We start from the raw sequence: 26,647 nt of genomic DNA, 5'->3' as shown, positions 1-26,647 counted from the left end.
ATACTGCCCAAGGATAGATATTTTATGGGGTGGGCAATGGGCTAAAAGGTTAATTTTCTAACGTGTCAGAACTGGAACCTGATGGCATGACTGTTTTTAGTCGGAGGCCCACACTTCTGCAGTGCCCCAGAAGCATTTGGACAAGCATGGAGTAGAATACCAAGGGTGTTCAGGCCAAGTTCAATACAACGGTTAAAAGTGACCTGCAGTGCTGTATGTTGTGGGGTTAGCAGGTGGTTAGGAAAAACAAGGGCCAGTCTTCATCCCTGTCCCCAGTGGCTCTCACATGCCAACAGGCTGCACCTCTTTGTGGAGAGCAGCTACTAGATGAATACTAGAAAGATAGGCTTCAACCTGTAAATGTCCACACTATGGTTTCTACAGCTTAATTCTCCAACATTTTTGTGATCAGTATCTTGACCAATCACACTTACCACCTAGGTTGTATTGCTGGAAAAACCCTTTATATAATTGAGGTTTTTACACTGGGCTATCCATTTCTTCGCCTCCCAAATTAGGTAAGAGTTAGAGGGATATATAGTGCAGAAAATATTTTGGAGGTATAAAATAGCTAAGGTTTCATTTAACTTCCCTGAAAAGTTGTCATTTAATAAAAATGTGGGATTAGTCAACTACAGTCACAATACAGTCACTATAGATTTCCCCTTCTGTATTCATCCCGCCGAACACAAAACAAAGCAGTGTGTCAGTCTGACTTTCCTCGTGTGAGTCACCACCTTGGGTCACTCCTTTGCTGGCGGAATCCCCTTTCTCAGCATCACAGTTCAGAGTGAGAGAATTGGAATCTTCTTCCTCAGAAGTACACATCACTGGCCATGGAATGACACACATGGAATGATCCAATCGTCCAGGGGGGAGAGAAGTATCAAATTTAAGCAAGGTCCAATGCTGCTTTTCTGTGTTAGAAAAAACAATATACACAAAGGCTCTGCGTCAAAAAGTTTCCAGAAATGCTCAGTGATTTGCTGTTACCACTAAGTACTAGCAGAAATAAGAAATAAAAGGAAAAAAAAAATCTATTGGCAGTGTTACTGCTTTCATGATGTCATTCCCTATAAGTCTGGTTTTCATTCCTTTGGGTTATTATTTTTGACAGAGCGGGGGAGAGTGTGTGCATGTGTGCAGGGGAGGGGCAGAGGGAGAGGGAGAATTATTTTTAAGTTTTGGGTTTTTTTTTTAATTTATTTACTTTGAGAGAGACTGCAAGCAGGGGAAGGGCAGAGGAAGAGAGGAAGAATCTCAAGCAGGCTCTGTGCTGTCTGTGCAGAGCCTGACACGGGGCTCAAACTCGTGAAACTTTGAGATCATGACCAGAGCCAAAATCAAGAGTCAGACACTTAACCCACTGAGCCACCCAGGCACCCCTGATTCCTTTAGATTTAGATGCGGAGGGACCAAAATGAAAAACTAAAGCGCTGTGATACTTTTCAAAGAATGGTCACATTAGTTTAAAGATCCACAGTGAACACCTGCTCACCTATGTGATACCGATGCATTGTGTCCAGTGCTCCTGTGGGAGTCATCCCTCCAAAGATGTACAGGTGTTTCCCCACAGCCACAGCTGAGTGGGCAGCACAGGCTGCGGGAGATGCCCCCGTGGGACTTAGCTGCTGCCATTTCATCTCATCTGCCAAGAGAAAGAAAGTGGGTACAACATGGCCTAGAATATGGATTCAACCTTACTTGTCAGACTTTTGTAGTTTGCAAACCAATCACTGAAGCTCATTCACCAAGCACTCTAAGTATTACAAGGTTTATTACTTGGGGGAGCTTGTGATTCTGTTTGGGTGGTCCGGGGAGGGAGGAGAGGCTCCGGAATCTGTAGTTTTAACAAGCACCTCAGGTAATTCTGAGGTAAGTGGTCTTTGGAGCCCACTGAGTGATACTGTCTTTGGTGACTCACCATTTACTATTTTGGAGGCCACAGGAGGGGAGTTCCATGTCTGTGTGTGTGCATTTTAAATGTTGGCAGTTCCTTAGCAACTCAGTGCTCGCTAGACACTAAATATTTTGCTCGCTTAATTCTCCTAACAGCCCCAAGAAACTGCTATTACTTCTGTCTACCCTCGTTCTTACATTTGAGGAAATGGAATTAAAGAGGGCGAGGCTTGTCCGAGATCCCACAGCTAGCAAGAAGCACAGCTATGATACTCAGGTCTGACTCTAGAACCTGTGTTCTCTCCACTGTAATGTGCTGCCTCCAACACCTACTCCCAACCTATTTGTGCAAGGATATTCGTGTCTTTTCAAACAAGCATTGAAATGAGGCAAGATATTATTGGATTTTAGGTTTAGAGAATTACTAGAGTAGGAAAGGAAGAGAAATAACCAGGAAGTAGCTCCTCAGCACAAGGAAATAGGACTTTTTTTCTTTTTTAAGTTTACTTTGGAAAAGAGAGCGCAGGGGTGCACGAGAGCATGTGAGTAGGGGAGGTGCAGAGACAGAGGGAAATAGAGAAACCCAAGCAAGCATAATGATTTGCTGTCTGCTGCGGGTTCGATCCCACGGGTTCAATTCCACGATCAGTGAGATCAAGACTTGAAATCCAGAGTTGGACCGCTTAACTGACTGAGCCACCCAGGCACCCCAGGACTTTCTTTTTCCTAAATAAGCATTACAACCCCAGCTGACCGCTGCAGGGAACGAACACTTCCGTGAAGATGTTTTCCATTTGTCACTTCAAGGCAGGGGCGCAGCATCTCAGGGTTGGAAGGGAGAATCACTCAGCCGAGCCAAAACTCTAGCCAATATAAGAATCCCAGCCAGTGTCACTTGGCCTCAGATGTCACCAAGCCAGAGAACTCATTGTCGGGCAAGGCAGCCCAACACATTGAGCAGCAGTTCTCATGCCTTCTGCCCACAGCTCCAATTCTTAGAGTCTAGGGCAATGCAGAACATGTTCATTTGCTTGTCTGTCCACCCAAGATACACACTCATCACCTGCAATCTGCCAGATACTGTGTTAAGTGCTGGAAACATACCGGGGAAACAGAAAAAGCCTCTGCCCTAAGGGAGCTCATCATCTAAAAGAATAACCCAGAATGAGTCCAGGATCTCTAAGACATGTCAGCCCTTCAGACACTGAAAGACGATTCTCACATTCTCCCCAGCTTTCCTCTTCCAGGGGTTTTTAACCATTTAGCATGGCAATTCTGGTCCCCAACGCCCAAACATACTCCGAGGACACACATATCCCTCATGGGCATAGGGTTAATGGCTAATGGCAGTCAGGGAATCCAGTCAGGGAACACAAGGCATAATGAGTTTTAATGAAAGAGCAGGGTTGTTGGAAACATAAGAGATAACTTATGGCTGGTACATAGCAAGTACTCAGAAAATTATTGCTTTTATTGGTATTATTATTTATTATTATTTAGGCCACACTTGCCAGAAATCTAGCCAAGATTCCACTGGCTGGCCAAATTACCCACACTTAAGAGCAAGGCTATATTCTATCAAAGTATATTTTATTTCATTTTAAGCAGATAACTGCCCATGCCCTCTACCCTACTTACTTATATCAATGCAGTGGAGATCATCATAGAATTTGTCCCCTGCCAAGCCTCCATGGATGAAGAGCTTTGTCTCTGCTGCCACCATCACATGACCATGCCGGGGGGATGGAGGTTTTCCAAGGGTCTCTGGCTGTGACCAGGTCAGAGTGTCTAGAAAAGTAGTCATTGGCATCAGATGAAAAAGCTATGAAGCCAGAACATGAGAAATACACCCAAGCTTCACTCCCCAGCAAGCAGAGACGCTGAAAGCAAAAAGTGACCTGGGGACATTCACTCCAACTTGCCAACTCAATCCAGACCTCCTTCCTTCTACGACCTGTAGAGCCTCTGCTTGGACACTTTCAGGGCTGGAGAATTCAATACCTACCACGCCTGCCCATTCTACTGGGCTTTAGGAAACCATTCCTCGCTTTGAATTTAAAAAGACCTCCTTTAAGCTTCAACCTGGAACGGCAGCAAAATTAAAAAGAATAGTCTGCTTCTTCTGTGACAGGCCTCAGAGTCTTTTTTTTTTTTTTTTTTTTTTTTTTTCCAAGACAATACCCTTAATTGACTTGCTGGAAGCATGGGAAAATAAGGTTACTTTTGAAGTTAGCAGGGCCTGCTGGAGCAGCAGTATAGGATAACAGACCAGGGAAGTTGGAGTGAAAACTGGGTCATTTCACTGAATAACTTCGTGGCCTTGCACCAGTTAATTCTCTAAGCTCTAGCCTCTACAGTTGTAAAATGGGGATAGAGATAATACCTCCTTCTCAGGGTTGAAGTATGCATCAAGTGAGATAAGCACAGAGAAAGTATTCAATACATGAGAGTTTGTGTGAGAATTACTGTTTGTGGTATGCCTGAAGGTTGTGCACGGAGCCCCACCATTCAAAGGAATACAATCTGAAATAATCTGAAAAAGGTTTATGCATAAACACGTTCATCATGGCATTGTTTGTAATAAAGAATGGAAAATAGCTTAAGTGCACAGACAAGTGAATAGTTGTTATTGCTACAGTCACGATAGAATACTGTGCATTTATTTAAAATGTTGAAGAGTGGAGGGGTCCCTGGGTGGCTCAGCCAGTTGAGCTTCTGGCTCTTGATTTCCTCTCAGGTCATGTTCTCACAGGTTTGCGAGTTTGAGCCCCATGTCAGGCTCTGTGCTGGTAGTGCAGAGCCTGCTTGGGATTCTCTCTCTCTCCCCCCTCCCCCACTCACCATTTTTCTCCCTCTATCTCTCTCTCAAATAAATAAATAAACTTAAAAAAAAAAAAAGCAAAAAAAAAATGTCGAAGATTGGGGCGCCTGGCTGGCTCCATTGGTAGAGCATGTGACTCTTAATCTCAGGGTCATGAGTTCAAGCCCCACGTTGGGTGTGGAGCCTACTTAAAATAAACAAATAAATAAATAAATAAAATTGTTGAAGACTTCATGATCACAGGAGAACTGTGCTTAAGTGAAAAATACAAGACACAAATATTACATATGAAATTATTTCTGCTTTTTTTAATTTTTATTTTTAAAAATATTTGTTAATGTTTACTTATTTTTGAGAGAGAGACAGACAGAGCACGAGCAGGGGAGAGGCAGAGAGGGAGCCCCCAGAATCTGAAGCAGGCTCCAGGCTCCGAGCTGTCAGCACAGAGCCCCATGCGGGGCTCGAACCCACACACTGTGAGATCATGACCCGAACCAAAGTTGGGCTCTCAACCGACTGAACCACCCAGGCGCCCCTATTTCTGCTATTTAAAAAAAAAAAAATTAATTAAGTAAGCTCTGCCCCCAATGTGAAGCTTGAACTCATAATCCTGAGATTAAGAGTCACTATGTTCTCAAGGTTTGTGAGTTTAAGCCCCACATAAGGCTCTGTACTCACAAGTGTGGAACCTGCTTGAGATTCTCTCTCCCTCCCTTTTTGCCCCTGCCCTACTCTCGCTGTCTCAAAATAAATAAACTTACGAAACTTTTTTTGAAATAAAAAGTGCTTTAAAAGAATTGCAAACACCATTCTTTCTGGAAAGAGAAAAGTCATACTATACTGTCTCCAGTCTTTCAATTTCACTTTATAAGTTTGAAATTTTGCTTACTGCATCTTCTCAACAAAAGGCTACATCTCTCTTAAAAAACACACACGAAAACTACTTTTGTCACATGTTATTTATAAATCGCTATTCATAAATGCCTGCTAGTAAGCCGAAGAAATGCAAATAAATGTTCCTTATACAAAAATTTGACCAGAGGGCTCAAAATTCTAAATGTTTATATCATTTCACCCAGTAATCTATTCCACATAAATGTTTGTAACACATACAAAAATTAATTTATGTTCACTGTGGCGCTGTCAGCAAAAAGTCAATCAGTAAGAAAATGACTGAATAAATAAGGAATACCCACAGGATATGCTCTGCAAGGAAACCGGTTGTGACTTAGAAGACATCCATGACATATGATTAAATGAAGGGATGATAACACAGTTCATGTCCCTTAGGTGCCCCCGATATGCCAGGCACTGTGCTATGCACTGTATGACATTATCTTATTTAATCTTCCCAGTTCTTTTTAGTAGGGGCACTATTACCATTTCAATTTTACAGATCAACAAACCAAGACCTAGAAAGATTAACTAGTCACAAGTAATACAGGAGTGCCTGGGTGGCTCAGTCGATTAAACATCTGGCTCTTGATCTCAGCCCAGGTCTTGATCTCAGGGTTGTGAGTTCAAGTCCCGTGTTGGGCCCCATGTCGGGCTCAGCACTGGGCGTGAAGCCTACTTAAAAAAAAAAAGCAATACAGAAAGTATGTGTCAGATCTGGTCCTGAGTCCAGGTTGTGTGGCTACAAAGGGCATGTTTTAAACTACTAAGATTTAGCCTCACCCCTGCAAAAGTAAGCTATAGAACTGTATTTATTATCTGATTCCATGTATGTGTTTTAAAGTTTTTATGTAACTTCAAAATTCATAGAAATTTCATAAACGCGTAAGAATGCCCGGAAGGAGACATTAGGAACTGCTAACAATGTTTACCTCTGTTTATGTAGGGGGAAGGAAAAGCTAAAGGGGAAACTCGTACTATTTTCTTTATAAATGACACTTTATGTTAAAGTGATCATTTATACCTTTTTAAATGCAAATTTTGCTGTGGGAAGAAGATATTAGCTAAGGGATACACCGAAGACATCTAGAAGAGAGACACTCAGACAAAGTGTCATTTTCTAACCTCTTCTTCCTACACCAGGTAAGCTGTAGGCCAGGGTGGCTCTGACCTGGTAAGTGGCAACCCTGGGGTGCCCTCCAGTCCATACTTGCGTCAAACACATGCAGCTTCACATCCTGCACAGGCTGGGCGCCTCTCTCTCCGCCCCCAAAGACATACAGCTGGTTTCCAATGGCTGCAGACGATGTGTGGAATGTTCTTGGGCATGGCGGGGGGCTGGTCACCTCCGGCATGGTCCAAGTCCTGGTTTCTGGTTTAGAGAGAGAAGGCAGTCACCTAAAATATCCAGGCTGATGGGCCTCTCATCTTGACTCTGAGGCCAGGCAGGGTTACCTTTCATACCCCTATCCCCAAGGGGGACAGCAAAGGCCTAGGCAGGGTTCTTGTGCCACCAAAGTCAAGGAGGGGTAGCGGGTGATACTTAGAATTTTCCCAGATAGAGGCAAATCCCCAAGATTGAAAAAGTCACACATGCAATTAAGAATGAGGTCGATTTGATTTTGGAGGCCTTCCTTCAAACGTCCTCTCTGAACGCTCTTCTGCTTTGCTGACTACCCTGCCCTGTGCCCATTCAGAGGAGACCAACATCTGCTAAAATGCATACCCACTAGAGGTGAGAACTAAATGTGCCAAATTACCCCAGACTATGTGGCATTAAAAGAAAGTAGACAAAGTTATCACAGTTTCAGTAGTAATAATAATAGTTCCTTATAAATAGTAAGTGCTAAGTAAATATTAGTTCTCCATTTTACAGATAAGAGAATTGAAGCAGAGACAGATGAAGTCATTTGTTTAAAATGACATGGCTAGGGGCACCTGGCTGGCTCAGTCAGTGGAGCGTGTAACTTTTGATTTTGTGAGTTTGAGTCCAACGTTGGGTGTAGAGATTTACTTAAAAAATAAAACCTTGGGGCGCCTGGGTGGCTCAGTTGGTTAAGGGTCCGACTTTGGCTCAGGTAGTGATCTCATGGTTCGTGGGTTTGAGCCCCGCGTCAGGCTCTGTGCTGACAGCTCGGAGCCTGCTTCAGATTCTGTGTCCCACTCTCTCTCTGCCCCTCCCTTGCTCATGCTCTGTCTCTCTCTCTCAAAAATAAAATAAACAAGGGGGACAAAACAGAAGACTCATAAACATGGAGAACAAACTGAGGGTTGCTGGAGGGGTTGTGGGAGGGGGGATGGGCTAAATGGGTAAGGGGCATTAAGGAATCTACTCCTGAAATCATTGTTTCACTATATGCTAACTAATTTGGATGTAAGTTTAAAAAAATAAAAAATTAAATTAAAAAAATGATAAAATAAAATAAACATTGAAAAAAAATTTTTAAAAACAAATAAAAAATAAAATCTTAAAAAAAAAAATAAAGGGACATAGCTAATAAATGGCTGACTTGGGATTCAAATTCCATCTTGATTAACACCAAGATCTAGGTGTTTTCCACTCATCTGACTTGAGAATAAAATTTCACTACCTTGGGAGGTGCAAAGAAGCTTATTTCTTTTTAGAGTGAAGCATGAGTTTTATAGAAACAGACGCATTACATTGAGTATCTTCCTTGTGCAGAATCATTGCCCTTAACCTTCTGTCTTATCATTATCCACTCAACTCTAGCAGGTGGCTGGAAAGTATCCTCATTTTGCAGATGAGGGAACTGAAGCTCGGAACATGCAAGTTCTTTCCCCCAGGTCACAGTGCTTGTGAGTAGCAGAGCAGAGATTTGAACTCAGTTCTGTCAAGACTCCCACACTCGTGCACTGCAACACACCAGGGATTATTTCTCGTCTAGGAAATTCTGTGCCTTTTGTAAAGGTCTTCATTCAGTACACAGAGTACCACAGGAAGCATCTGGAATATGTATTGGACTCAAACATGAACCTTGAGATGAAACAAGTCTCAGCCTATATCTAAAGCAAAATGTCATTATCTCTATAGCTACAGACCTTGGAGAGCTTTTAGATCTTGGGAGTGGGGGGTTAGTCGATGCTCAACCTCCAGGACCAGAAGATCCTGGGACTGTGTTGCTGCCAAGTCAAACGCTGGCACAAATAATCACAAAGGACTCCTAAGCCATTTGGCGGACCAGCCTTAGTAACAAAACAGCTAATGATTCACTCACATTTTTCCTATATCTTGGGCATGGTGTCAAATTATACTATCTAGGAGAGAAAACGGATCTGGTAGAAAATCAATTCCTCTGACAGACGCTTTCCAAATTCTCTGTATTTTATTAAAATGGATGCCATCGTTGAAAGTCAGAAGCCCAGGGATCCAGAAGTGATTTCCATCTGCCAAGCGACAGTTACATCAACCACCACCACCACCATTATTGAGCATTAACTATGTGCCAGATACTGAGTTTATTTGAATCCTTGCCAAACTTAACCAGGTAGAAACTATTACTATCCCCAAATGACAGAAGACCAACTGTCTGCAAACAAGCATCTTAGTGATAGAGCACCGGGCAAGAGTTGACTGGCATGTGAAAAATGTCCAGGTTGCTAATCGTTAACAAAATGCATAAAGAATTAGATATAAGCTTTTTGGGCTATCCAATTAGCAGTGTTTAAAAATGATAAATTCAGGGGCGTCTGGGTGGCTCAGTCAGTTAATCATCTGACTCTTGGTTTCAGCTCAGGTCATGATCTGATGGTTGTGAGATAGAGCCCCACGTCAGGCTCCATGCTGGATATGGAGCCTGCTTGGGATTCTCTCTCCTCCCTCCCCTTCCTCTCCCCTGTTCACTGTCTCTCTCTCTCTCAAAAAAAAAAAAAAAAAAAAAAAAGATAAATTCAAGGGTGGCTGGCTGGCTCAGTCAGTGGGGCATGCAACTCTTGATCTCGGGGTTGTGAGTTCAAGCCCCACCTTGGGCATAGAGATTACTTAAAAATAAAATATTTTTTTAAAAAAAGATAAATTCAAAGTCAGCCAGGAGTGAAAATGCACTATTAAACACAGCTGGAGAGAGAAGCAGTTGGAAAATTCTGGAGAGCAATTGGGTAGCATGTATCAAAAGTCTTAAAGCTCACAGTGTTTTGTTTTGTTTTGTTTTGTTTTGTTTTGTTTTAGCAGAACAAAGGAGATAGAAGTTTACTGAATATACCACAATGGAATGGCAGGCAGAACAGCGGAGGAAAGGCTGTCAGGCTCAGTGTTTTATATAGTCTTTTTATTCCTAGGCATGAATTCTAAGCAAATAATTGTCAATGACTTCTGAGCAAAGATGTTCACTGCTTTGTTGTTTATAATGGTGTAAATCTGACAACCAAATGATGGTATTGTCACAAAATGGAGTATCATGCCGCAATTAAAGGTGATGTCACAGCAATGTCAGCAGGAAATAATTTCTGCAGTAATTATGAATTTTAAAAGGAAAAAGGTACAACAGTGTGCTGGTGAAATAGTATGAACTCAGGCTTACAAAAATGCAGAGAAATAAAAGAAAGGAAGTACTGAGATGTTCTCAGTAGCCTTAATGTCACAGGATTGTGGATGCCTTTTGTCCACTTACTTACACTTTCCAAAAATTTTTTTTAATTTGTTTTCAATGTTTATTTTTAAATTTTTTTTAACGTTTATTTATTTTTGACAGAGAGAGAGAGAGAGAGAGAGAGAGAGAGAGAGAGACGGAGCACGAGCGGGGGAGGGGCAGAGAGAGAGGGAGACACAGAGTCCGAAACAGGCTCCAGGCTCTGAGCTGTCAGCACAGAGCCCGACGCGGGGCTCGAATTCATGGACCGCGAGATCATGACCTGAGCTGAAGTCAGATGCTCAACTGACTGAGCCACCCAGCTGCCCCCACTTTTCAAATATTTTAAAATGAATTTTATTTATTTACTTACTTACTTATATTTATTTATATATGTATTTATTTTTTGAGAGAGAGAGAGAGCCTGTGCTAGAGAGGGAGAGGGGTAGAGGGGGGCAGAGAGAGAGAAAATCTTAAGCAGGCTCCACACTCAGCACAGAACCTGATGTGCAGGGTCAATCCCACGACCGTGAGATCATGACCTGAACCAAAATCAAGAGTCGGATACTCAATCGACTAAGCCACCCAGGCGCCCCTTATTATATTTATAAAGAGAAAACAACAACAAAATTTTAATTATAATTTGTAACAAAAGACAAGTCCACCTCCCATGGGTGGTTCAGCAACAATCTCTTAGAAGAGATGTTCCCAAACTGCTTTGTCAGTGAGAAAACTGCCAGTGAGACTGGGTAGGAACTTTGCACTGTTTGGCTAAAAGAAACATAATAGGAGGATCTAGGTCAGGGTTTCTTAACTTTGGCACTATTGGCATTTGAGACTAGATAATTCACTATTCTGGGGGGCTGTCCTGGGCATTACAGGGGGGACAGCAGCATCTCTGGCCTCTGCCCACTAGATGCGAGTAGCAACTGCCCATGCTCCATGTTTGATCACCAAAAATGTGTCCAGACATGGCCAAATGTCCCCTGAGGGATACAATTGCCCCCAGTTAAGACCCCCCTGATCTAGCTGACAGGTTCTAGGCTAGCTTAGTCACTGACTCTCTTAGGACTTTAGGAAAGTCACTTCCCCTGGACCTGGGTCGCCCACTTGGCATAACTGTTCTCTGAAGTTTCTTCCAGTTTCGGCTTCTAACAAATTGATAATTGCAAGTGTTACGAGATGAGGGGGTGGGGGAAACGCAATTCTGTTATTTTCAGATTTTGCCAGAAGTTAAAATTCCTGTTTTCTATGAGGCCAGCAAGTTAAACAGATTATTCAGTACAATCCAAATGAGTTTTGCTATAGGAATTGGAATTGGCTTTCTTTAGGTAAATAAAAGAACCTTTGGCTACTTACCAGGATTTAGAACTTGTAGGCAATTTCGATTTCCTGACTGGTCAGCACCTCCGAACACCCAGATGGTATGAGGAGCACAAGAGGGAACAAAGCTGGCATGCTCGTACCGGGGCAAGAGGCCCTCCGAGGTGGCTAAATCCCACCGGTGTGTTCCTAGAAAACATTTCACTCAGTTTCTGCACTGGAACTGCCACTGTAGTTTATGCCAGTTGACAAACTTGGGGGAGAGTAGTGAGGAGAAAAAGTCGAAAGCATAACCACCACAACCATCAGATCACTGGCAGGGAATATGGTCAAATTCCAAAAAGTTCTATAATAGAATTTCGGGGGCTGTCTGCCTAGTCTATAAACCCTCCTCTATGGAAACTGTCCCCATTCTCCCAACCAGAGGGGTAGAGATCCCAGAAGATCTGTTTGTACTACACCTTGACTTTCTAGCTTCAGCTCATTGGGTCAAAGGTAGTTACTTGACCCCAAATGGGTCAATCAGATCTTCCCTCCCGAGAATCTGGAATTCGAACAGATTTCTGGATTTCTTCTTGCATGTATGGAGAAGCAGCTAAAGCCAAAGTATGGAGAAGAGAAAGAAAGAAACATCTACATAAAGAAGATCTTGGGGTTGTGGGAGGGGGGATGGGCAAAATGGGTAAGGGGCACTAAGGAATCTACTCCTGAAATCATTGTTGCACTATATGCTAACTAATTTGGATGTAAATTTAAAAAAATAAAAAATAAAACAAGTTAAAATTTAAAAAAAAAGAAAAGAAATACCAAATAACTACAAAAAAGAAAAAAAAAAAAAGATCTCCTCAGAGATGAGGGAGGAGGTAGATGATCTCTGACAGTTTTCCAATTCCTGCTTCTACTCTCTCCTGAGTCTAGGCTTTATCTCCTATGTTTAGATTCTTCCCTTTTTTTGCTGGTTTAAGAGAGTTTCTGTTACCTGCAGCTAAATGATTTCTGGCTAAAACAAGCTCACACCTGCTCAGGGAAGTAAGACAGTAGCCCCATTTTATAGGACACTGAAGCCCAAATGGTTTACACAGGTTAACCAGAGTCACAAAGCTAGTAATAATAGGTCACACCAAAAATATAAGTGGACTACACAGCAAGTTTCTTGAGGGCTGGAAGAAATTTTAACTGCCTTTGAATTCCTAGTGCAGGGTGTAGAAATTCAAGTGCCTACATAGGAGGGAACGTGGCAAGTTGGGGGATGAGAACCCCATTTGATAGGTGGGGCAGCTCAGTGCCAAAAATCTGTTGCCATGTAGACATACAGGCCTACTGATGTCAGATCGTCCAAAATCATCAAGAGAAGCCAAACCATCTCAATTTTTATATGTAGACCCTTGTACATTTGGTTGGTAAACAACTTAGATTAAATCAATAATAGCGACTTTGCATGGGCCTAACAAAACACGTATGGGGGTCTGCCATCGTGTAAAGCACGTGGTGGTCACCATCCGTTCATTTTCCATTCATCATCCATCTATCCAAATACTTAGAAAGCACCTACTCTGTGCCAGGTGCTATGGTAGTGGCTGGGGGTACAGTGATGAGTAATATAACCATGTTCCTTGTTTCCAAAGAGCTTATACTCCTGTGGGGAAGACAGATAAGAAATAATCACACGTGCTAAGAGCTGTGAAGTGGAATAAGGATGGGTAAGTACAGGATACTATGGAAATATAGAGGGTGGTTGTGACATTGTGATTTATATTAAGAAATATATATGTGATCTTGGGGCACCTGGGTAGCTCAGTCGGTTAAACATCTGACTCTTGATTCCGGCTCAGGTCATGATCTCACGGTTCGTGAGATCGAGCCCCGCATCTGTTGTCAGCACAGAGCCTGCTTGGGATTCTCCCTCTCCCTGTCTCTCTCCCAAAATAAATAAAAAATATAAAAAAGAAAGAAAGGAAGAAAAGAAAGAAAGAAAGAAAGAAAGAAAGAAAGAAAGAAAGAAAGAAAGGAAGGAAGGAAGGAAGGAAGGAAGTGATCTGTCAGTTCCAGGCACAGAGCTCTTAAAACCCTTGGAATTTCCCAAGTGATAAGATTGAAAAGGGTGTCTTTTATAAAAAGCCCCTGTCAACCACACCTGGATTTATGTTTATGAGGTGACTTCTGGAAAGCCCTAAGGATGGGGGCTGGTTGCCAGGGGAACCAACCATATGATTAGAGGGTTGGAACTTTCACCTAGCCTCCCACATCCACCGCTGGGAAAGGCTGAATCAATCACCAATGGCCAGTAATTTAATCAATCATGCCTGCATAAAGAAGCCTCCAGAAAAAACCAGGTATTTGGTGAGCGTCCAGGTCGGTAACCACGAGGAGGTACTGGGAGGATTGTGCACCCTCAGAGTAAGGATGCTCTGTGCCCTTCTCCCCATACCTTGCCCTATGCATCTCTTCTGTCTGGCTGTTCCTGAATTATATCCTTTTATAATAAAGCAGTAATCTAATATGTAAGCTATTTTCCTAAGTTCTGTAAGCCACTCTAGCAAATTAATGGAACCGTAGGGATCATGGGACTCTCCAATTTATAGCTGGTAGGTCAGAAGCATAGGCAACAGCCTGGACTTGGGGTTAGCGTCTGCAGTGGGACAGGGGCAGGACAGTTCTATGGGACCAAGCCCTTAACCTGTGAGAATGTGATGCTAAGTCCAGCTGGATCTTGTCAGAACTGAATCGAGTTGTAGGACACCCAGCGGGTGTTGCAGAATTGTTTGGTATGGGGAAAGACTCCCAGACGTTTGGTGGCCAGAAATAAAGTATTGAGACTAGTGCTGGGAGGAGAGACAGGAGTAGAGAAGGAAAACAGGATTTCTCCTTTCCAGTGGTACTGCCTAAACTAGCCCAGAAGTATCAGGGAAAGCTTTCTGATGGAAGTGGCAGTTAATGTGGGATCTGAAAGAGGAATAGTAGCCAGGTGATAAGGAAAGGGAAGAGCCTTCCAAGCAGAGGGAACTATAGGTGCAAAGGCTTGGAGGCCAGAATTTAAGACATGTTCAAGGAACTGAAAGATACTCAGGGTAGCAAATATGGGTTTGGGAGAGCCAAGAGAAGGGCTGGGAAAGGCTTGAAATGTAGGAATGACATGGTCAGATTTGTATTTTAGACAATACTGTCTAGGTATGGAAAATGCACGTACGATGCATTTACGGGGTCAACTTGGAAGCAGGGAGACCAGAAAAGAGGCTGTTGTTGTGTCCAGTTGAAGAGTAATAATGTTTAGGGGTACCTGGGTGGCTCAGTCGGTTAAGTGTCTAACTCTTGATTTTGGCTCAGGTCATGATCTCACTGTTCGTGGGTTCGAACCCCTCACTGGGCTCTGTGCTGACAGTGCAGAGCCTGCTTGGGATTTTCTCCCTCTCTCCCTGTCCCCGCCCCCCCTCAAAACAAACAAACAAACAAACAAACAAACAAACAAACAAACAAACTTTAGGGGCTCCTGGGTGGCTCAGTCGGTTAAGCATCCGACTTCGGCTTAGGTCATGATCTTGCGGTTTGTGAGTTCGAGCCCTGAGTCGGGCTCGGTGCTGACAGCTCAGAGCCTGGAGCCTGCTTCAGATTCTGTGTCTCCTCCTTTCTCTGCCCCTCCCATGCTCATGCTCTGTCTCTCTCTGTCTCTTAATAATAAATAAAAGTTAAAAAAAAAATAAACAAACAACTTCAGGGACACCTGGGTGGCTCAGTCGGTTAAGTGTCTGACTCTTGGTTTCAGTTCAAGTCATGGTCTCATGGTCCTTGAGATTGAGCCCCGCAAAGGGCTCTGCACTGTCAATGTGGAGCTTGTTGGGATTTTCTCTCCTCTCTCTCTGGGCCCTTCTCCCTGGCTTGCTCGCTCTCTTTCAAAATAAATAAATCAACATTAAAAAAACTCTTTAAAAAAATAGACAGGCTTGGGGCGCCTGGGTGGCGCAGTCGGTTAAGCGTCCGACTTCAGCCAGGTCACGATCTTGCGGTCCGTGAGTTCGAGCCCCGCGTCGGGCTCTGGGCTGATGGCTCAGAGCCTGGAGCCTGTTTCCGATTCTGTGTCTCCCTCTCTCTCTGCCCCTCCCCCGTTCATGCTCTGTCTCTCTCTGTCCCAAAAATAAATAAACGTTGAAAAAAAAAAATTAAAAAAAATAGACAGGCTTTAAAACAAAAAGAGAGAGAAGTAAAAATGCTTGGACTGCAGTAGTAGTAGTGGAAATGGACAGATGTGGATGAAGATAGAGACGTTTAGGGCTTGGTGATTAATGAATTATGTGGATGGAAGAGGAGGTGGAGCCATCAATATCTCCCAGAAAAATATCTGATGAAGCAATGGTTGGATGTCCAGGGCTCTATAGAGACTCTTTCACCCCCCAAAATGAGGTATTGGTTGGTGGACGTCTGCTGAGATGTTAGGGGCCTCTCAGTGACATTCATTTTCTTAGAGGAAAACCCTGCTCTCTGGTCTCAACCAGTGTTCTTACGAATGGTCTGGTCATGGCCGGTAGCACAAGCCCTGCTCTCTGGCCACAGGGCATGGGCTCCGCAGCTGCTGGTCTTACCCAGATCCATGGTGTGTACATCTGAGAAGCTCCTGCTTGGATCTGCTCCCCCAACAATGAAGACCTTCCCTCTCTTGGCATCACCAACTGGGGGTAAATATGAACAGCTGTGGCCAACCCGAGCACAGGGGCTGTCTCCAGGGGGGGTCAAGGTGTACCTGCCAAAGGAAGGATGTATTCAGGAGACCTGAGTGGAGAATAAACGGGGCCGTGTGTTCTTTCCACTCCTCATGAAATACTCACCAGAATGAAGAGTCTTATACATACGCCCACCTTAAGTTGTATCCACCAAAGCAGTATTTCCCTCATTGATAATTGTCCCTACATTTGCACATAACCTTTGACTTTTCAATTTTGTCACCACTTGTAGCTCACATTAACCTAATGGGGTTGCACTGGACTACTAATTGTCCCCATTTGGCAGACAGGGAAACTGACACCCAGAAAAGTTCAGTGGTGTGTCCCAGCACGAGATGGTACCTGTGAGCATGGTTTGTGAATTCCCAGCTCAGGTGCTTTTGAGATGTGTGACCTTTGAGAAGTCATTTAACCTTTCTGAACCTTAGTTTCCTCATTTGGACAGTGAGGTTGGCAATAGTTCTTTGCTGTGAAGGTAAGATGAAGTCTTGTAACAGTGCAGGGAAGGACTCAGTAAATGGTGGCTGGAGCTTTATGGCCACTCACGTAGGAACCTACAGCCCCAACGATCCTGCCGCTAACCCATGATGCTCTGTCAAGGAATATTCTCCAAAATGCATAGATTTTAAGAGCTTTTCCAGATTACTCAGAAAGCTTGACTCAGAAGCCAGAGCTAGGACTCTGAAAAAATCAAATACAGGATCCATTCATCCCATTCTCTAAAGTCACTCTGAATGCCAACCAAAAAACATAATTCAAACTTGCCGGTTGGAAAAGAAGATTCGGTAGCTATTTTTCAGGCACTGGCTCATTAGACCTCTCAGGCATCTGGTACTCTTGACTCTTTCCTCGTTCTTGTACCTTTCTCCTCACCTGGCTTCCCCACATCCCTTCCTTTTGGTTCTCTACCCATTGTTCTGGCTGCTCTTTTCTGTTTTCTTGCTCTGACTCCTTTCCTACCAGCTTTCTCCTAACCCTTAATACCCTTGGATTCTCTTCTCAGTCTGTGTTCACTTACCCTGTCAAGTTCATCTGCACTGATGGTCTCAATTTACCACCCATCTACATACTCATCAGCGATTTCCAGTCTCAATTTCTTTTCCAGATCCCTCTTCTGATAACCAGATTCACATACCCTATGATCACCTGATGATTACTAACAATGTACCGTGTAGGCTGTGAACTTCGTTACAATCCTGGTTTCCCTTAATCTGTACAAAACCCCTTTGAGGACGGTACTATTATCACCATCTGATTTTTACAACTGAGAACCCGAGACTCAGAAAGGTTAAATAACTTACCCAAGAGCACACAGCCACCCAGATACGTGGTGAATATGACAAAAAGTCCCTGCCTTCAGAGCCCTCACAGACTAGTTGGGAAGAGAAACATTAAACAGGTAATTTCACAAATACCCATTTTATTTTAATTGTGCTATAAAGGAGTACAGGATATAGATAGGGATATATACTATGAGAACATATCCTAAGGGGACCTCAGCCTGTAAGGAGAGGTGTGAGAGGGAGGGGGTCAGAGAAGCCTTCCTGAAGAAGCACCATTTGAACTGAGCTCTGAAGTATGAGAAGTTAGGTGGACAAAGAGAGGAATGAAAAGATGGAGGGAAAGAGTGACCCAGGTAGAGATCATCACATACAGTACCTGAGTGGGCAGTGCAAGGCATGTTAAGGAAGAGAAAGAGAACAGAGGATGAGTAAGGGTACCTGAGGTTGGAAAAGACAGGCAGGGACAGGTGGGCCATTTTAAGGACTCTGGTTTTTATCTTAAGATCAAAGAGGCACAAAAGGGTTTTAAACCAGGGAATGCCAGGAGCAGATTTACGTTGGCTAGAGAGCAGGAGGGGCCATGGGGAAGCCAAACTGGAGACCCTCCTCTCCAAGGTCCTGCAGAAGCATTGTCTCCTCTCTGCAGCCTTCTGTGAGCCCTCCTTCAGTACTGATCACACTCACCGCCATCACCTGCTTAGTCCGTAACCCCCACTACTAGGAGACTATTCACCTTTGTACCCTCAGCACCTACACAGCAGCTGCCCGTCAGGCCATTGTTAGTTGAATAAAGTGTTGGTTGAGCAAGCAACCAAGAAGCAGTAAGGCCAGTTTAATCCAAATCCAATTCCCTGAGAATCTTAAAAATGAGTCACAGCTTGAGGGAAGACACAGTGTTGGAGCTGTGGATGCCAGATGGTCAGTGCCTTATTCTTCCCAGTAAATGGATTTTAATAAAATCAACATCTGCTCTGTGATAATTATTGCCCCACTATCTTTCCTCTGAAGACCTTTTCAGACAGTTTGAGTCTAATTACCAGCAACTACAGACAGCTTCGTCTCTACCCTTTCACAGAGATGATCAAATATGTTAGTAAACTACTTATAAATGAAACAAAAACTCTTGTTTTTCTCTGTCTGAATCCTTCCTTACAGACCATGTTGCTTTCCTGGGCTTGTCTCCAGGCCCCAAGACTGGCAGCAGCTTCATGGTGTCCTATGCATAAGAAAGAAAGGCACTTTTTAGACACACAGGACAAATCAGGTCACTTCCTTCTTTAAAACCATTCCTTTTGATGTGCCGATTTCTAGGGCTTGGTTCATCTGAATAAGCATTACCAACCTTTTGATATAAACTTAAATTTGGGAGGCAAATATAACACAACTTTATTGACACAATTACAGGGTTTTTCTTTATTATGTTTTATTTATTTTTGAGAAAGAGAGACAGAGGGTGAACAGGGGAGGGGCAGAGAGAGAGGGAGACACAGAATCCGAAACAGGCTCCAGGCTCTGAGCTATCAGCAAAGAGCACGACGTGGGACTCCAAGGACTCCAACTCACAAACCGTGAGATTATGACCTGAGCCGAAGTCAGATGCCTAACTGACTAAGCTACCCAGGGGCCCCCAATTACAGAGGTTTTTTGGCTAAAGTTTTCTGTCTGTCTGTGATTTTCATGGAGAAGGGACAAATGTCAAAATATTTTCAGGGGTGGGGCGCCTGGGTGGCTCAGTGAGTTAAACGCCTGACTCTTGATTTTGGCTGGGGTCATGATCTCACAGTTGGGGGGGGGATCAAGCCCCATGCTCTAGCACTCTCTCTCAAAATAAATAAACATTAAAAAAATATTTGCAAGGGTCATAAGATGTTTATACTCATCAAAAGATAAAATATTTTATATATATATATATATATATATATATATATATTTTAAGCTTTATTAATTTATTTTAGAGGTGCCTGGGTGGCTCAGTCAGTTGAGTGTCTGACTTAGGCTCAGGTCATGATCTCACAGTTTGTGGGTTCGAAACTCAGATCATCAGGCTCTGTGCTGACAGCTCGGAGCCTGGAGCCTGCTTCACATTCTGTGTCTCTCTGCTCCCCCACTCACGCTCTGTCTCTCTCTCTCTCTCTCTCTCAAAAATAAAATAAAAACATTAAAAAATTTTTCTTTTAGTCATGTCTGCACCCAACACGGGGCTCGAACTCACAACCCTAAGATCAAGACTCACATGTTCTCCTGACTGAGCCAGCCAGGCACCCCAAAAGATAAAATACCTTAAAAGGTTGAGAAATACTGATCTCTGGGATAAATCCATGCCTCAGCATGGCATTCAAAGCCTTCTGGACTCAACCTTTTTCCCAGGGACTCACCTCCATTGCTATAGTGAGCTACTGTTGGTATATTTGTTGTTTCTAACATGTCAGGCCCTTTCATATCTCGCATCTGCGTGCTACTTCTGGTACCTGAAATGTCCCTTCCCTTCTGGTCAACGAGGAAACTCCCAACCTCCAAAGCCCAGTTCAAAAGTCCCTCCCTCAGTATAACCTCCCCTGATTTGTTGTTTTCCATTTACATCCTCAAGTTACTTCCTTCTCCCTCTGAAGGTTATCAATGAAGTCACCATCATTGCAGGGATCACTCTGAATGTGATTATCCATTTAAAAGTCCCTAGATTAGATTCTAGAGTAAATTCCAACAGAGCTGGGCCTCTCAGATTCATTCAAAGAACCTACCAATGGGCCCCGGCTTAGAGTAGAATTGAGGGATGAGTGAATGAAGAAAGAACATAGATGAGATTTCCGGGAGATGAACGAATAAATCCAACTTTTGGCCTAAGCCACTGACCGCGGTCCCCAAAGCCCAGTGGGTAAACTTGGTATGAGCGGAGACTTCATTGCAGCTACCTCTGCCAGTCCCATCCCCCAGTTCCATCCCCGCGTGGCAGCGACAGAGGACACAGTGTCGGGAGAGAACAGGCTGGTTTCTTTCCGTCAATGAGGCCGGGCCGGAACCCGAGCACGCCCTCCCCAGGGCTCTTCACCCGGCCCGGGCCCACTCCCCTAAAGGATGCGGCGGCTCCCGCCCAGGATCGCGTCAAACCCACGGCCCGGACACCCCCAGACCCGAACCGCATTACCTGCGGCAGCTTAGGAAGGTCCCGGACTGTGGCTCCGCCCCTAACATGGGCGGGGGTTGTGCCTTCGCCCCTCCCCCAGGCCCGGAAGAGCGGGACTGCCAACCGCTCGCCGTCTCCCCGCGTCATTGGCCCGGTCCCCAGGGCGCGCCCTTTGGAAGGGGACCGGGAGGGCTCCTACCCGCCAGGAATGTCGGTCTGGCTGTGCGTGTCTCGGGAGCCAAACTGGCCGGCCGTCCCTGGGGCCTTTCCTCCCCGGCGGAGTAAATAAGCCGGGGCTCCTTGGAAACGACTTAACAAGCGAAGTGCAGGGGGTTGGGCATCGGCTTAGAGGACCCAAATTCCTTCGGCAGCTGGGCTCCCCTGAAGGAGCTAGGGTGTTTTCAGTTCCAGCGGATGTTATAAATGGTTTTTGAAATGGTTTCAAAGACCCTTTCCTAGGTGTGAAATGTCCCTGCTTGGTCTTAGGTCAGTTCAAGCTTTGGTGTCTTAAGCAGCTGACTCATTCCATAATTAGCGTTTGTAACTATGGCAGGCACTATGCTGAACCAAACGTGGCCCCTGGCCTCCTGGAGTTTACAGTCTAACTAGAGAGCGAGATTAAACAGAAAAATAATTAGGTACATTTGCAAAAAGTGCAAGGAATAAAATGTTCATCGACGAGAGCATTTGGGGGGAAGTTACTTTTCTCTGGGCCTCAGTGTCACCCATCTGTAAAATAGAGCTGGTAAGATTTCTGTCACAAGGTTATGGCGGGGAATAAATGAGCTAATGAATATAAAACGCTCAGTTCACAGCGGCTGGCATAGAGCTGGTCCTCTGCAAAGTATAATGCTATTCCTATAAATAAACTCTAGACACTAGTCCTGAGCTAGACTGCTCATCTGCATTACCTCTGATCTCCATGAGCATAGGTTCACTGCAGCTTTCCGGAAATGCAGAGCTGACTCACCTATGTATATGTTCCAGAGAATCCCACAATCACTTAGGAGGGCTGAGGCCAGTTGTTGTGTCATAGGAAACAGGAAAAAGCTAAGGAAGGAGATCTCAGGAGCTCCTGAAGTATAGTGCCTAGTGGGAACCAGACAGCCATGCTTGGGTTCAAATCCAGGCTCCAGCACTAACCATCTAACCCTGACATTTACCAAGTTCATGATTCTTCCTGAGCCCTACTTTCCTCATCTCTTGAATAGGATCATAATACCTTGAATACCAATTCTTGAAATCATAACAGGAATTTATTAACATTAAAAAATTTTTTTAATGTTTATTTTTGAGAGAGAGGGAGGTAGAGCATAGCAGGGAGGTACAGAGAGAGGAGGACAGAGGATCTGAGGTGGGCTCTGTGCTGACAGCAGAGAGCCCGATGCAGGGCTTGAACTCATGAATTACGAGATCATGACCTGAGCCAAAGTCTACCACTTAACCAACTGAACCACTCAGGCTACCCTATAACGGGAATTTATTGACAAAATGGAATTCGAGGTCTGCAGCTCTCCTCACTGCTCAAATATCTTATTTCAAACACCTGGAGTCTTTATGAGTTCCCATTATTAATGGAAAAATCTCCATTGCTGTCTGCCACATTCAGTCATTCTGCTCTCCTTCAGGAAAGAAAACCAAGGCTAGGTTGGCTCTGCCATATGTCCATGTACATCTTGATGGAGATTTCTGCTCAGAGCTGTGGAATGCTCTGATGGGCCCTGTGTCTTTTGGCTAGCTCCATTTCAAGATTCCAAACTGGAGTTGCACATAAATAAGAAAAATTGGAAGAGGTCTGTGGGCAAAACGGCAACCAACTTTCATTGTGAGACCTATGCTTTACACTAGAAGTCACGTTTCAGAAATTGCTGGAAGGAAATTTTGAGATCTATTTTTAAAATGGAAATTGAGGGGCACCTGGGTGGCTTAGTCAGTTAAGTGACCAACTTCGGCTCAGGTTCGAGTCCTGCGTCAGGCTCTGTGCTGACAGCTCAGAGCCTGAAGCCTGCTTCGGATTCTGTGTCTCCCTCTCTCTCTGCCCCTTCCCCACTCGCACTCTGTCTCTGTCTCTGTCTCTCTCTCTGTGTCAAAATTAAATAAACATTAAACAAAACTTTAAAAAATGGAAATTGAGGCCCAGAGAACTTACAAAGAACTAGCCTACATAAATGGCAGAAACAGGAGCCTGGATTTACTGCTTTGCCAAGGAACACTAAGAACACATTCCAGGGGGCGCCTGGCTGGCTCAGTCAGTAGAGTATGCGACTCTTGACCTCAGGGTCCTGAGTTTGAACCACACATTGGGGGAGGAGTCTACTTTAAAAAAAAAAAAGAAAAAAAAGAACACGTGGCAGTCAGCATGTTCTGTACAGTTTTCAAAGTAAATGACCGAGGGGCGCCTGGGTGGCGCAGTCGGTTAAGCGTCCGACTTCAGCCAGGTCACGATCTCGCGGTCCGGGAGTTCGAGCCCCGCGTCGGGCTCTGGGCTGATGGCTCAGAGCCTGGAGCCTGTTTCCGATTCTGTGTCTCCCTCTCTCTCTGCCCCTCCCCAGTTCATGCTCAGTCTCTCTCTGTCCCAAAAATAAATAAACGTTGAAAAAAAAAAAAATTTAAAAAAAAAAAAAAAAAAAAAAAGTAAATGACCGATGTGTCTATTACCTCTTCTAAGAGCTCACCAAACACTCTGAAGAATGCTTCCCTCATCTCTCTCTGCTGTGGATGTCAAGAGTGAGGTTCACTGAATGAGGCGGGGCTGCAGGAGGGAGTTTGCCAGATGGTTTGGTAATGTGGGAACTGCCACCTGCTTTCGCTGCAAGGGGATACCGTCTGCTTTCATTACCTATCTGTTCACTGACGTATCGGAGAGGGAAACAATGATGCTGATGACACCTTCCTTTCAAGCACATTATAGTTTGTAAAGAACAGTCATGTCCATCCCCCTACTTGCCTTCCTTCCCAGTTCTGAGAAAGTATCTTGAGTAGGATTAATTCCCAGTTACTGAGGTTCAGAGCCAAAAAAGTGAATTGCCATCTTTCTAAAGAGGACCGTAATCATAATTTTAAAACCTAAGAAATAATAGCATCTTTTCCTCATTTGGAATTTTTTCTCCAAGAAATTCTGAGCATGCCATCCTTACGTTGTTTTTTTTTTTTTTTCCTAAAATCTCAAATGTTACCTCTTCAAAAGGCCTTTCCTGCTCACCTAATACTAAGAGCTAACACATTGCACTCACTCTGTACATGTTCTCATTTTAAGCCCTTTCTATATATTAACTCTGTTAACCCTCAGTACAAGTCTATACAGTAAGTATTATGCTTATCATCTCCATACGATATGATGGCAGTTATTATCTCCATAGAGAAGCCAAGAAAACTGAGGCACCAAAAGGATAAATAACCTTGCCAAAATCATGGTACGAGTAATAGAGCCTAGACTTGAACTCGACCATCTGGTGCTGGAGTCTGCACACTTTACCTCTACTATATTGCCAACCTAGGGTGCCTGGGTGGACCAGCCGGTTAAGCATCTGACTTGATTTTGGCTCAGGTCATGATCTCACAGTTTGTGAGTTCAAGCCCTGCCGCCCCTCCCCGCCTCATCCATCCCCATGTCGGCCCTACACTGACAGTGCGGAGCCTGCCTGGGGTTCTCTCTCTCCCCTTCTCTCTCTGCGCCTCCTCTAGTTTAAGTAAGTAAACTTAAAAGAAAAACATACCGCCAACCTAAAGTAGGCTTCTTCCACTCCATTTTTCTTACTTACAGTACCCCTCCTTTCCCTTTTTAGCACTAATCACACACTGCAATTAGGTATTTGCTTATTTATATTTATATCATTTGTCTCCTCTGTCTCCATGAGGGGAAGGATCATATCTGTCTCATTCACATTATAAGTGCTATATAACTATTTAGTGAATAAATGAAGAAATGTATACTTGTGGGCATCATTCATTCTGTAACACACTTAAAATTTTTTTTTAAGGAGGGGCAGAGAAAGAGAGGAAGAAAGAAAGAATCCCAAGCAGACTCTGCATTGTCAGCGCAGAGCCAGATGCAGAGCTCAAACTCAAGAACTGTGAGGTCATGACCCAGCCGAAACCAAGAGTCAGATGCTTAACCAAATGAGCCACCCGGGCACTCTGCAACAAACTAAAAATTAATTTTAGGGGTGTCCAGGTGGCTCAGTCACTACTGAGCTGTCACTACAGCATGTGCCTCTTGATCTCGGAGTTGTGGGTGTGAGTCCCACATCGGGTGTAGAGATTACTTAAAAAGAAAATCTTAAAAAAATTTTTTTTTACTTTGAAACAATTTCACAATTACAGAATAGTTGGAAAGAACTTCACTCGGAGATCTCATTAAAGTTTAGTCAAATGTCCCCCAAATACACTTTAGCGCAAGAAGATCCAGTCCTGGGTCACTCGAACAACAAATATTGAGCACCTGCTAGTTTGGGATTTTATAAGTCTTCTAAGTGGTCTCTCAACTGCAACAACTACCTACTACAATCTCATACAGCAACCAGAGTGATACTTTTATTTTTTGTTAAAAAATTTTTTTAACGTTTATTTATTATTGAGAGACAGAGAGAGACAGAGCATGAGCATGGAAGGGGCAGAGAGAGGAGACACAGAATCTGAAGGAGGCTCCAGGCTCTGAGTTGTTAGCACAGAGCCTGACGCGGGGCTGGAACTCACAAACCCAGCGAGATTATTATCTGAGCCAAAGTCAGACGCTCAACCAACTGAGCCACCCAGGCACCCCAGAGAGTGATCCTTTTAAAATGAGTTATACATGTTACTCCTCTGCTCAAAACCCTGCAGTAACTCCCTATTAGATTAAAAGTAAAACCGTTCTTTTCTCTCATCTCCTCTCCTCTTGCTCCAACCACACTAATCTTCCCACTTCCAAAATTCCATCTAGATATGCTTCCACCTTAAGTTCTCTGTGCCAACCTCTTCCCTATAATTGCCCTCGAGTGTCTGACTGGCTAACTCCCCTACCTCTGGTGGTTCTTAGAAATACATCACCCGGGGCGCCTGGGTGGCGCAGTCGGTTAAGCGTCCGACTTCAGCCAGGTCACGATCTCGCGGTCCGGGAGTTCGAGCCCCGCGTCAGGCTCTGGGCTGATGGCTCAGAGCCTGGAGCCTGTTTCCGATTCTGTGTCTCCCTCTCTCTGTGCCCCTCCCCCGTTCATGCTCTGTCTCTCTCTGTCCCAAAAATAAATAAACGTTGAAAAAAAATTAAAAAAAAAAAAAGAAATACATCACCCCATCTCCCTATACTGCTTCCCCACCCCAGCACTTATCACTTTCTAAAATGCTGTAGTTATTTATTATGTTGTTTATGTTCTGTCTCCTCTTCTAGAATGTACTTACAGACAGAGGATAGAGATCTTTGTCTATTTTGCTTGTTCAATATCCTAAATGCCTACAACAGTACCTGGCATGCAGTTGGTGTTCAACAAATAGCTGTTAAATGAACAATTGTTGGTTATACTAAGTGCCAGGTTCTGTTTTTTGCACTGGGAGTAGAACAGAAGACTCCCTGCCATCATCAGACTCACACTGAAGCGTACTTAAATCAGTTAGACCTATGTTCCAACCTCGGCTCCTATGCCTAGTTCCTGTGTGTTTGGGGGCAAGTTACTTAACCTCTCTGAACCTTGGTTTCCTATCAACTGTTATGAGAATTAAACGGAAAAACAGCATTTATATATCATTTAGCATCAGAAACGCTTAATCACGGTTTCCTTTTCTCCAAGGCTGCAAGACTGGTAGCCTGATGTTCCTGACAGGCTTAGACGAGGTTTTCACGAGGACTTGGATAAGTACAAACAGGTTATTATGGCGAGGCTTACCCAATTTTTAAGATGTTTTGGTGACAGAATGCTTAAAAGGGTCGAACCGAGAAACCAAGGAATGGCTAGAGTCACCTACTTTGTCTTTTTGCATCGGAAAAGCCTCTCTGGGCCGATAGAAGTGAAAGTCTAAAGGAAGGGAAGGGGAGT

The 26,647-nt window shown here is 44.0% G+C and overlaps 1 protein-coding gene across 6 annotated transcripts; it reads right to left on the bottom strand.

The window, feature by feature from the left end:
* Window positions 1-445: 445 nt before the first annotated feature.
* On the bottom strand, window positions 446-26,644 carry RABEPK (Rab9 effector protein with kelch motifs). 6 transcript variants are annotated; one of them, XM_045470468.1, is made up of 8 exons: window positions 26,498-26,644; window positions 18,676-18,734; window positions 16,098-16,255; window positions 11,560-11,712; window positions 6,825-6,986; window positions 3,538-3,687; window positions 1,499-1,648; window positions 446-917 (listed from the first exon to the last, which is right to left on the bottom strand). In XM_045470468.1, exons 2-8 carry the CDS (start codon window positions 18,726-18,728, stop codon window positions 625-627), a joined length of 1,119 nt encoding a protein of 372 aa, XP_045326424.1. In that variant the 5' UTR covers window positions 18,729-18,734; window positions 26,498-26,644; the 3' UTR covers window positions 446-624. The 6 variants fall into 6 exon arrangements, with proteins under 6 accessions (XP_045326424.1, XP_045326423.1, XP_045326425.1 ...); XM_045470467.1 differs by lacking the exon at window positions 26,498-26,644 and adding an exon at window positions 20,661-20,732; XM_045470469.1 differs by lacking the exon at window positions 26,498-26,644 and adding an exon at window positions 20,257-20,563.
* Window positions 26,645-26,647: the final 3 nt, after the last annotated feature.

This window comes from Leopardus geoffroyi, chromosome D4 (genome assembly GCF_018350155.1).
Source record: "Leopardus geoffroyi isolate Oge1 chromosome D4, O.geoffroyi_Oge1_pat1.0, whole genome shotgun sequence".
In the NCBI taxonomy this organism is placed as follows: Eukaryota; Metazoa; Chordata; class Mammalia; order Carnivora; family Felidae; genus Leopardus; species Leopardus geoffroyi.
Note: the sequence above shows the minus strand (reverse complement) of the source record. Positions and strands in the feature narration are given on the sequence as shown.